This window comes from Phoca vitulina, unplaced genomic scaffold (genome assembly GCF_004348235.1).
Source record: "Phoca vitulina isolate PV1807 unplaced genomic scaffold, GSC_HSeal_1.0 scaffold18, whole genome shotgun sequence".
NCBI lineage: Eukaryota > Metazoa > Chordata > Mammalia > Carnivora > Phocidae > Phoca > Phoca vitulina.
Window position 1 is genome coordinate 30,509,842 of NW_022589721.1, and position 12,309 is coordinate 30,522,150.

At 47.3% G+C, this 12,309-nt stretch overlaps 1 protein-coding gene across 4 annotated transcripts in view; it reads right to left on the reverse strand.

Moving 5' to 3' along the window:
• Positions 1–12,309, reverse strand: part of FAM135B (family with sequence similarity 135 member B) — a 281,089-nt gene that overhangs the window by 91,417 nt on the left and 177,363 nt on the right. For all 4 annotated transcript variants that reach the window (XM_032415828.1, XM_032415827.1, XM_032415826.1 and 1 more), the window contains exon 4: positions 8,552–8,691. In XM_032415828.1, coding sequence (XP_032271719.1) covers positions 8,552–8,691 — 140 coding nt within the window. The remainder of the gene's footprint in view (positions 1–8,551; positions 8,692–12,309) is intronic.

The window sequence follows — 12,309 nt, forward strand, 5'->3', positions numbered from 1 at the left end:
CAGTTGAAGGGGAGATCCGTGGGTATTACCAGGAAAACAGAAGAAAGGGATTTATGTAGTCAAACGTGGGGGAAAAGCCAATGTGCAAAAAAAAAAAAAAAAAAAGTTAATAAGGTTGCTATATCGCAGGACTTTTGAGAACCACATTTCCCCCAACAGATGTGATCTGGAATCCTTTTAGGCAGGAGGGAAGTGTTCCGTGGCACCTGCTCTGGGAAGGGGGGAGCTGTGAACTTGACCACAGGAAACCCCACTTGGCTAGTGATGGGATGATGCTGGAGGTGACATGGTCTCTACCCTCAGGCACGCCCGCCTGGTGGGCACCACTCTCCGGGAGTCCAGAGGAGGCTGCTGACGCTCAGGAAAGTGAAGTCACTCCCCAAGGTGGCTCAGCTTCCTAAGAAAGCAGATCTTTCATTTTTGTCTTGAGGTCCGTTACATTCAACCATTTACACTTCGAGACACTTTGGCATTTCCTGTCCTTTCCACAGCTGCTTTCATTCATAACTTTCCTGTTTTCATCAATTCGCAAAGGATTCTATTTGTTTCACCTGCCAGCTTCCCACATATATCTAAAAGATGGCACCCCCCGTTGTTCTTTTCCCACACTGAACCCCATCCCCCCACCTCCAGGAAGGTTGCTTGCAGACTACCAGATCCCACTGCCTCCCCTGCTCAGTGGAGAAACCCAGGGAAGCACTATGCTCCTGGGCCAGGACTCGGGCTCCTCCCCACGCCCAGGTTGGCCAGAGCCCTTCTCCCCTGCAACCCACAAAACCCTGGTTTCTAATTTCTGTCTCAGCATTCAATGCTTCCTATTATAATTGTTTCAGGTTCCTAACCTAGAAGCCAGTAAGCCAAATTGTTATCTGCAGACACATTTTGTTCAGTCCACGCAAAGCTGCAAGATGCAAATCACAAACCCCAAACGTTCAAAAATCAGGCAACTTCACATTTCTATTGCAAGTTTCCAGCTTCTATTAAAAAAAAAAAAAAAAATCCCTGGATCTGGCAACACAGGGCTGCCATCTAGAAGCTTTGTTTGGATCAGGGTCCTGGCATTCACTGACATTCGCCATTTGGCCTGTGGCTAAACCCCCCTGGCCATTTTCTTGCCTTGTGCCCACAGTAATCAGTCACCATTAAGGGAGAGAGTAGTCTTAATTCATTCTGGATCTCCAGCTCCCACAATAGAGCCTGCCACATAGAAAGTATTCATGTATCCTGAGGAATAAATAAAGCTCTTCACCACCCCCACTCCTTTTGGGTTTTGTTTCTTTGCAAAATGTCCTCATCCCACAGGGGTGGAAATCTCTTACCCAAAGGCATCTCTGGAAACACGTTCCTGGTTAAGCATAACTCAGGCAGAGACATATGGATGGAATTTATCTTTAGGTCCCCAGGGTTTTAAAATTTGTTCGAAAAAGAAAAAAGCATTTAAAAGTTAACATTTTGCTGGATCCAAGTGCTATGAATAACTTCCGCTTCTAGCTTTGTTTTGCATAATCACAAACCTTGCTTCGTACACACAACCCAAGCAACGGAGCCTCTTGCCACCCGTTCCTAGGAAGTGAGATTGGCAAAGCAAGCCCGCCTAACCACCTCCTGAGCATGCTGGCTAGCAAAAATTCACTGTGCGCTCCAGTTTTAAACTTGCTGCAATTCCTTTGGAACCAGGAGAGGAATCCTGGGCCAGGATGAGCTGTGGCTAGATTGAGCCTGGCTATGCCTTTAGTGATGTCTCAATAATTTAATTCCAAGAGGCTCCAGAATGAAGTCACTGGCTTCTTTAACCACTGATTTCACCGTTGGCTGTTGGCTGCCTTCCCCGCCCTCCAGACACACACACACACACACACACACACACACACACACACACACACACACTCGTACATGGGTACATGCAGAAGGGTACACACACATGCACACATTTGCACATGCATGCGTGCATACACACTTGTACGCATGCTCTTCCATTGCTCTGTCCTACTTGGTTAAAGACATCACCTCCCTTTCAGAGTCGATGTTTAACACCAGGAAGCCATGTAGTGTTGCCATGGATGTAGTAACAGTAACTAGATTTGCAGAGGAGCTCCTGGGTAGCAGTCCACTGCTCATTCTCTCTTATTGTGTGTGGAGAAGACTGTGAATTCAGAAATATTGTCCCCATTCACAAATAAGGACATTGAGGCTCAGTGTAGTAGCATGTTCCCAATTCAACTTTCCCAAGGTCAACTTGTGAGTGAATCCCACAGCCTAGATTCGGTCAAGGGTTCGTCTGCTTCTTTGGCCTTTTTGCGTGTTGGGTTGTGCATTCTCTCCCTGGTTGGTTTCGACACCCCTCATAATGGTGACTCTCACTTCTTCCCCTCCATTCTTAGCTTCTCTCCTGAGCTACATCACAGCCGGGTAGGAAAGGTAACATTGGAAAACAATCTACATGGGTGCCATTCTTGGCTCTACCCTGGGCCAATCAACCTCTCTAACTCGGTTTTCTCATCTGGAAGACGAGGGTAAAATATTACCCTTATTCCTTAGACAGCACTGCTATTGTGTGACTAAGAAAAAACACATAAAGGGCTGAACAAGTGTATGAACAAAGACCATTCTCAACAAATATTAGTTATTGTTGTTATTTCTAAATTCCCGTGGGCCTGCTCCCCCCACCCCCAAGGACCACTCCATGCACCGACTCCACATGGCGGGCCTGCATACTGCTCGTAAACACAGGTGCCCTGGTCAGACTGCCTGGGTTCAAATCTCAGCTCTACCACTTCCTAGCAGCATGACTTTGCACAAATTACTTACTTTCTCCACATCTCTGCATCCTCATCTGTAATACACATCACAGTACTGGAGTGATGATTCGATGAGATCTCCCAAGAAAAGCACTCAGCACAATGCCTGCCACACAACACACACCTAATAAACACAAGGTGCTATTCATGTTAAGATCATGTGGCTGTTATAATAACTCAACCTGAATTCCTATCACTCCCCCAAAAGAAATGTGTCTTCTCCTAACTACCCTGGGCTGTCAATGGACCCCAAGCCCATTTCATGGCCAAACCATATAGTCAACTCCCACTGAACTTTCTTGAGTATAGGACGTGCTGCATCCCCTATGCTTAACCTGAGCCCAGGTCTATGGGCTGTGCTCAGCTGAAACACAGCTCACTCTTTCCACCCATCCCCACTGTGGCTGCCTCTGCCATGGCGCTCACCAGCACTCACATGGACCAGAGCACTCCCTCCACGCTCTGGAGCTTTGGGCCCCACTTTCCATATTTCTGCCAGATGGACCTTTCCAAATCCCAGCTCCCCTCCTCCTGACTCCTGAGGGCACCTCCTTCTTTCAGAACAGGTAAGCATGTGGTGTTTAGCAGGGCATGCCCGGGGCTGCGTGTTGAGTCTTAACTCTCCTGTCCAGCACCCACCCGCCCCCCCGTGCCACCTCTGCCCCATTGCAAGTGAAGCTTTCTTCCCCAGATCTGCCATCTATGTCACTGTTTTTCCCTGCCCTCAATACGCTACCCTTGCTCTTGAAAGCTCATCATAGCCTCCTGTGGAAATTCCATGCATTCTGTAAAAACTCGAAACTCTGAATCAACTCTCTCTGCCTGGCTCACTAGGTCTGGGATGGGCTCAAGAATCCGCATTTTTTAGTCACCATACTGTACATCATTAGTTTTTGATGTAGTGTTCCATGATTCATTATTTGTGTATAACCCCCAGTGCTCATTACAACACGTGCCCTCCTTAATCACCGGGCTAACCTATCCCCCCACCCCCGTCCCCTCTGAAACTCTCAGTTTATTTCCCAGAGTCCATAGTCTCTCATGGTTCATCTCCCCTTCTGTTGTCCCCCCCTTCAGTTTTCCCTTCCTTCCCCTAATGTCCTCTGTGCTATACCTTATGTTCCACATATGAGTGATATCAAATGATAATTGTCTTTCTCTGCTTGACTTATTTCACTTAGCATAATCTCCTCCAGCCCCATCCATGTTGATGTAAAAGTTGGGTATTCATCCTTTCCGATGGCTGAGTAATATTCCATTGTATATATGGACCACATCTTCTTTATCCAGTCATCTATTGATGAACATCTCGACTCCTTCCATAGTCTGGCTATTGTGGACATTGCTGCTATGAACGTTGGGGTGCATATGGCCCTTCTTTTCACTACATCTGTGTCTTTGGGGTAAATACCCAGGAGTGCAATTGCTGTACTGTATGGTGACTAATATAATAAAAAAAATCTCCATTTCAAATAAAGCAGATACATATCAGTATTAAGAAAGCAATGAGCTCAACCTAATGTTGGAGATCTTACACTGACCTTCACTCCCTAGTAAGTTATTACCACAGAAGGATCACTACACGAAAGACTTAATAAAGGGCCACATATGAACACTGGGTTTGGTTATTAATGTACTGAATTATGTTTTTATTGTAATTCTTTCTTCTTTACTCTTCTATGCTTAAGGGACCTGCTCATATAAATGACTGCAGGATAAATAAAGCTGACAAACACACACACACACACACACACACACACACACACAAAGAATCTGCATTTTGAACAAGTATGCCAGGGTTCTGTGATGTGGATACAACAAAGAATCACATTTTGAGAAATACTTTCCTTTTTTAAGCCTATAAAAATGCAACCTTGTTGATAAAGACTTTTTGATGTAATCTACTCCTCTTCCTCCTCAGGGCACTAAGCATCTTGCTGTTAAGAACTGTCGTCTTTTCCGAGGCTGCTGGGAAGCTCGGTGCTGAACGTGCCGGCTGCCATTGGCAACATCCAACACCGTGTTTGTGTATTTTGGTCTATGACATTCATCCCGGGCTTCCAGGCTTTTCCGCCCCCTTTTTGTGTTTTCCCTGTACTCTGGCTAACTCTATTGTTGTTGTTTTTTCCTTTTACCATTCTATGCATTTTGTCAGCCTTCCCAAATCCTCTGATTGATTACACAGAGTGTATGTAAATAAAACAGTCATCCTACTTTCACACTCACTCTTCGCAACCATCATGAAAACAGCCCATCTTGTGCCTTGAGCTGGGATGGCTTCATGGTCATGTCTTGCTGACCCGTGCCCTCATAGTGCGGACACAATCCTCATGTCTGCATTTCCCGTAGCATGTGCACCAGTATGCTTGACGTGTAGCCATCATGTAAGGGTCTGTTGTTCACCATGATGGGCTGTGTGCACGCGGGAACATGAACTCTGGCCAAGTGGCTATAGGCAGTGTTTTGGTTGTCAAACACAGACAGATATGCACGGGAAAAGAGCTAATGCATCCATTCTCGATATACAATGTTTATGGACATATCCAACTAACTTTAAATGTCACTGACTTGGGTATAATGATTAACTGTAGCATTGTTTGCTGCTGTCTGGATTACCCCAGCACTGTAGCAAACTATTGGCTTGTAGAGATGAGTGACTCAGTAGAGGGAGGAAGCAATATGTATTGTCACAGGGACTCCCTGTTCAACCTCAAAACCGAGGCTTGTTACAACCTCACATGAGCTGAACTTGGGTGTTAGGAAAGGGCTATAGACTGCTGGGGCGGGAGCACGTGGTAAATTCAGATGAAAGATGACCAAGACACCTGAGCAATGTCCAGACCCAGCCTCCTAACACAGCTGCTGCCCGGAAGGGCTCTGAGATCAACATGCCAAAGGATGATGGTCCATGAGAGGTAAACTGATGTTCTCTTGCCATAATCTGGATGAGCCAAGTGTGAGCGCACAGCCTAATTTGGAATTCCTTAACACTCAAAATAACCTCAGCGCTCTCTTCCTAAACTGGGCCCAAGAAGGAAGCAGATGATAAGCACTCAAAATGAAGAATGTGTGCAGTTCAGGAAAGGGATGATTCACAAGAGTGTGGGGAGGGTTTATGGAAAGCCACAGATGAGGGCCATGCATCAGGGCTGGTCACCGCAGGACGTCCAGGCCACCCTGGACCAGGAAACAAAGGCCGAGGGAATGGTTATCAGAACTGGAGAGAAAGCTACATGGAGTGAGCCCCCTGACCTGAGCTGAGACCGTGGCTAAATGTTTAACAAGCGGCTCTCAGAAGGAAAATTAAAAACTCTGATTTGCAGCATTGCCGATTTCTCTGGTGCAAATATTTCCACCACAACTGATTTCCAGCTACCCATGTGACATCGCTGAATGGGGAAGTGGAAAGAGACGTGTCCCTCTGGCTCTCACAAGCCAGGCCCCGGCACACTGGACAAGCAGCCCTCCCCGAACCAGCATGGAAGGAGCCTGGGGAGTGAATAGTCTGGCTCCACTCTCCTCCCTTCCTCCAGTCACCGCTAGGCCTCTCACAAGCTCAACCCAAACAGAAACCAGAAGGTAAGGATACTACTGAGCAATGCCTACAATCAGCAACGGGGTCCAAAGCAGGTGGGGAAGGTAGAGAGGGGGGCGATGCGCCAGCCATCCAGAGACAGCGGGCACAGCTCAGAGCAGCTGTTTGGGTCTCTTCGATTTCAATTACAGATACAGTGTTCATGGTCACTGTGATGGCACAAGGAAGACGGGGCTCAGGGCACCTGGAGGCTAACAGGGCACACTGGGGATATTCATTTCTGTTTGGAAAGAAAGGGGTTACAAAGCCCCCGAAAGGAGGGATTCCAAATTCAGTTGGTTCATTCGCCAACTGAGTCATCTGCTCACCCTAGCTGGGGGTCTCCGACGGCGTGTACTCTGGCGGACACTGGTGTTACAGACAGACAGGGGAGACTCCAGCCCTGAGAAGCTCACAGGCTGGGTGGGGTGAGGGGCAAAATCTAAGATAAACATCGTGCCCTTCCACCTTTCTGACCAAATCAATGGCTCCCTATCACCCAAGAATAATCTCCGCCTTCCCTCCCGTGGCCCACAACACAAGTCTGGCCCCACCCACCTCTCCAGCTTCACCTCCTGCTTCCTCCCTCCACTCACTGTGCAAGTCACCTTGGCTTTATCGCTTTTACTGGGACACATCAACCTCATTCCCACCTCAGGGCCTTTGTCCTTGCTGTGCCCTCCCCCACGATGCCGTCTCCCTGAGCTCCTGGCATGCCTGGCTCCTTGGCATTGGGGTCTCAGCTCAATGTTGACTTCTCAGGGAGGCCTCCCCTGCCTGTCCCTTGTCCTCCAGGGAATAAGCTCCATCCGGTGAGAAGGTTGTGTAGGAGCTGAGCTCTGGGCATTCGTGAAGCGGCCGAGGTCTTGCTGAGTGGGGCTGCCATGCATTCTCTTCCATGTGGGGTCCAGGTAGCCTCACAGGAACTCCAACAGGGGTACCAGCTCCCACTCTTGCGCCCTTGTGGGTGCATCTTATAGACGAGTAAGCTGAGCATTAGCAGTGCAAGGCTCGGGGGTGGGATGTACAGGATTTATTTATTTGACTTCACTGTAATGTACTGATCTAATGGTAAAATATAAGCCCCAAGACACCAGGGATATTTTCTTGTTCTATCTTTAGCGCATAGTAGGTCCTAGTCGGTACTCTATAAATCTCTGATGGATGGACGGATTGATGAATGAAGAATGAGTTCTTCACCTCCAGCCACACAGTGGAACCTGGTTACCACCTAGACTGTGAAAGACGTGGACGGAAAGCCATGAGGCACGAGAAGGGGAAGAAGTCACCTGGCCAGCAGGAGCTGTTCCACACACCACTCAGGGAATGGGAGTAGGGGACATGCTTCTAATCTGACTTTCCTAAAATGGGAATACACTTCCACATCATTGAAGGTATTCTAGCAGGAAATGAGCAGCCGGCTGTGGCAATGGGGATCGGAGGTGGGACTGGGCAAGTGGGAGCAAGGGCTTAGACTTCAGGTATTCCTTTGAAATGTGTTCATCTGAGGAAAAGAGAATTTTTGATCAAGTTTCCCACAAATGGAATGAGATCCCCAAGGTTTATGGGCTTTTCCTCACACATGGGGTGCCATTTCTATTTCTCTTCATCTGAGGGACTCTTAGTTCGTGCGTCTCAAAGCCAGCTCCTTGGTGGAACCATCGATGTCCCCCACAGAGCTCATCTCTCCATCCTTGGGGCCCTTTGTTTATTTGTAAATGCAGCCAGCATCGTGCACGTCACCCACCAGGGTGGTGCTTTCTATACCTGTGTTCCTACTGAATTCCCAATCCCTCGAGGGTAGAGTTCCTGCTGCCTTCTGCAGCTTTGTCCCCCATCCAAGGGCCCAACACAGAGCCCTGCACAAAGCAAATACCCAGTAGGTGTCTGCTGACTGACTGCCTGACGGGGCCCCAGAACTGAGGAGCAAACGGGCACATGAAGAAGGAATAAAAGCATCAGTCAGGTAGCTAATGGAAACTGCTCGGAACATGGCAGGAGGAAGCATATGAATGAAAGCATAAGTACAAAAAAGAATAAATAAGTAAGTGCGTGGGTTCTCTAAAGTCATGAATCCCTGCCGGGCTTTAGAGCAGATCTCTGGCTTCTCCTTCACTTACCATTTACCCAGCAACAGATACAAAAGTACTTGTGGCTGGTAGCAGATTGCATGACTTACCCTTTCTCCATCTAAGAGCAAATGAGCCCGGAAGATGACGGCATCATTTATGGGGACCTCTTCGTTCCTGTATAAGATCTGAAAGACCCGGCTGTGCACGGCGTTCTCATGGGCGCAGGCTGAGTGCAGGCTGCTGCTGTCTGCAAAACAAGAACCGGGAGGAGCCCATGAACTCCAGGCCTGCCCTGTCCCCGCAGCCTCCTCTGCTGTCAGTCCAGCTCAAGGAAGGTCACGGCCCCCAAATGCACTGTGGTGTCCGAAGATTAAAACCATAGAAGAATGGCATCCCATCCTATAAAGACTGCTGTTGAGGGAACGGGGCTGGCATCTTGGAAGAACGTTATGGATCCCTTACACACCACATGATCTGATCTTGTCATGTAGTGCTCCTCGGCTAGAAATTGGTGTCTGCTAAATTGCTCAACTGCTCACATGTGCCCTCCTCTGTGAGCCCTTCCGTAATCCTCCTCTCCTGAAATCAGGAGGGAAGAGAACAGAGAAATAAGGACAGAAACTTCTTTTCCTTCTCCAAGGACTTCTTAGTGCCCATAGAATCTCTCTCCTGAAAATGTCATTCACATAACATGTATGATGCGGAAAACACTGTCTTGAGTTTTAGATTAAGTGAATTCAAATGGCATTAGACATCAAGTTTTCAAAGGAACTTGTTCGACTCAGTGTCTTCCAAAGCATTCTAAATACACCCTAATCCCTAAACTTTGTCTGCAAGTTGAGTTCAACTCCAGGAAGACACATCTATCTGATGATGAAGAGAGACGTGACTGCATCCGCTGACCAGAGTTATGGAAAGCAAACAGGTGGATTTCTCAGAGCCACTTAACACATGAACTGCACCCTAAGGAAAATATAAAAACATTCTCAAATAAATAAGGCTAATATTTCTCTAATATAAGGCAATGATTACCTATTCATAAAATGACCAGCCATGTGGTACTTTACAGCTTCCAATATGCTTTCATGTACGTTACTTTTCCTTAATCTTTCCAGGAAATTGCTAAGGAAGATTTTACCACAGATGAAGAGAGCACAGCTCAAAGGAAAAGAGGCAGGAGTCTTGGTATTTGTTATGTGATGAGGCATCGTGTGGCTTCATCATCACATCTATCTATTTAACAACCAAGAAGTCTCAGGTGATTGACTAAAATGCATCCATCTCCTAGCAAAATGTAGGTCCTCTATAAATCACTACAGAAAGAATGAAATAGCATGTTTGCAAAGAAAGCCCAGAAAATAACAGGAAAAAACCAGTGCAACCAGCAAAGAAAAACAGCTCAAGTGCAGTGTGCATTGTCCTCAGATAGCTTGAAGAATCCCAGGGAAACAGGAAGAAAGGGTCACTCTCAGCCCCCAATGCAGAGTGACGTGCAAGCTAACACCTGCCTGTAGCTTCAGCAGACGGAAGAAAAACATGTAAAATCCCAGGTGATTACCAAGGCTGCTCAGATGTGCCTGCTCTAATTTGCACTTTGTCATGAAGGAAACAGACTTGCCAGGCTAATGCAGACCTATTTAGACCCGCTGGATTCAAAGTGATGTGGCCTTTAAATAGAAGTGATCCTTGTGTGCAAATGCCTCTCTGTTTTTATTTGCTGCACCAGCCCTCTCTCTATCACTGTCAAGGCCTAGTTGATCTATCAGCCAGCCCAACACCGTGGCAGAGGATGGATGGGGTAAAGACTCTGAAGGTCAGAGCAGCACTGAGCCGTCTAGTACCAGGAGGGACAACCAGCAAAACAGTTCAATCACCAGCCTTTTTGGGCAAGTGACATCACCCCTTATAACCAAAGCTTTCCACATGAAAAATGGGCATATCCACCCTGACTCCTGAGATCTGTATAGACATAAGGAGCATAAGATAAATCAAGATCCTAAGACCAGGCACATACTGGGTGTGCAATATGCAGTAGGATGACTCTAATTATGCTTAGAAAAAAGTCTGAGCATTTTCTGTTGAATACAGTTCCACTGGCCACATTTCTTTTTAAGATTTTTAAAATTTATTTGAGAGAGAGAGAGAGCATGCATGTGAGCAGGGGGAGGGTCAGAGAAAGAGAGAGAATTTCGAGCGGACTCCCCACTGACCACAGAGACTGACCTGGGGTTCGATCTCATGACCCCAAGATCATGACCTGAGCTAACATCAAGAGTCGGATGCTTAACCAACTGAGCCACCCAGGCATTGCCCACTGGCCACATTTCTATGGCAGATTAAACTCTTCTGACTTTGAGAAGATTGACAAACTAGACCATAGGACTCAATGATATTTACAGATCACCAAATCCCAAAATGCCCCCATTAGGCCCAGGATGAGGCATTTCTTATGCCCTAGGGGACTTCCTGTGTCATTTTCTTATCACTATTAAGTAGGGCATAAAACAGGTGTCTTCTTACAAGGGAAGGCTCGCTGATCACGGCCACCGTCTGGGACTGTGGGCATCACTGAGACAGTGCCTGTCTCCTTCGTTCCCACTGGGGTTCTTGCCTCAACAATGACAACGCACACTCTGATACCTTGCCCATTATCTTGGCTCCCTCTTCCCGACATTCTGCAGGAAATGTGACTTTCTTCTCCTTGGCAAGGCCTCTTCCTGGAATTTCTGGTACTGGCTCTCCAGCTCATTTTATGGAGCCCTCCTTGGCAAAGAGAAGGCGCTTACTCCAGCTCACCCTCCTTGTATGCACCAGGCACTGGGCACCCAGTTGGGGAATGTGCATGCTCTCTCCACCCTTAAAGACCTTGGGGATATTCGGGATGCTGCCCTTACTTAGCTGTGGGGTAAAGAGCCACATCTCTCTTTAGAATGCTTTTACTTGTTTGGTAACCAGATTTCTACTCAAGTGGTCCAAGGAGAAGGTATAGACTAGAGTCTCCCCAAATATCTGTCTGCTTCCGTGTGTGCCAGGGTTGTACCATGCGTAAGTATCTGAAAGGACAGCTGGAACTTCAAGGGCAAACGAAGTAGTGGAAAGAAGGTAGGAGAAGGAAGAAAAAGGAATGGAAAAGAAAAGGAGAGGTGAGGAGCAGGGGAAAGAGAATAGGGCAGAGGCAGAGGGACTCCTCCATGGCTCCCACCAATCAAGGAGTGAGTTTCAAACAGCTTAATCTGGAATTTCAGGCCAGAAGGCAAGAGTGAAAAAAACTTTTAGGTTCTGCTGAGTTCCCTCCCCCTGCCCCCCACCCCGCCCACAAATGAGTGATATCAACAATCTGCGTATATACATTATCTCTAAATGTCTACAACCTGGAGGATGACCTTCCCTCCGCTGGGAGACCCCACCAGCCCCAGGGGCCTCTGTGAGTGTAGATCACAGAGTGTAGGTGCTGTTCATCTGACATGGACCCTCTGCCCCAGAGTACAAGCCTGCAGCACTCTCATGGGCATTTACTTGTGGAATGAATCCCACTCTAATTCCAAGAACATGGCCTTGGCTCTGCTTGCACATAGGAGCTCCCCAGATGATCAGGTTTGTACTCAACAGTCAAAACTCTGGGAGACTCCTTCCAACCCTCCAGGCCTGGAGATAGCTGGGTGAGATGTGGACTCTTGACCAAAGAAGATGCTGAGAAGCTATCACTGAATTTCTTCAAATGGAGCCCATATTCCGATGTGAGAATCCTCCAACATGTCAGAGCTCATAGAAGTGGAAAAGCCAAGTTAGATTAAGAGCAACTCAAGGTCAGGACCTTGGCTTTCTTATCATTTAACACGGGACTTCTTTTTTTTTTTTTTTTTTT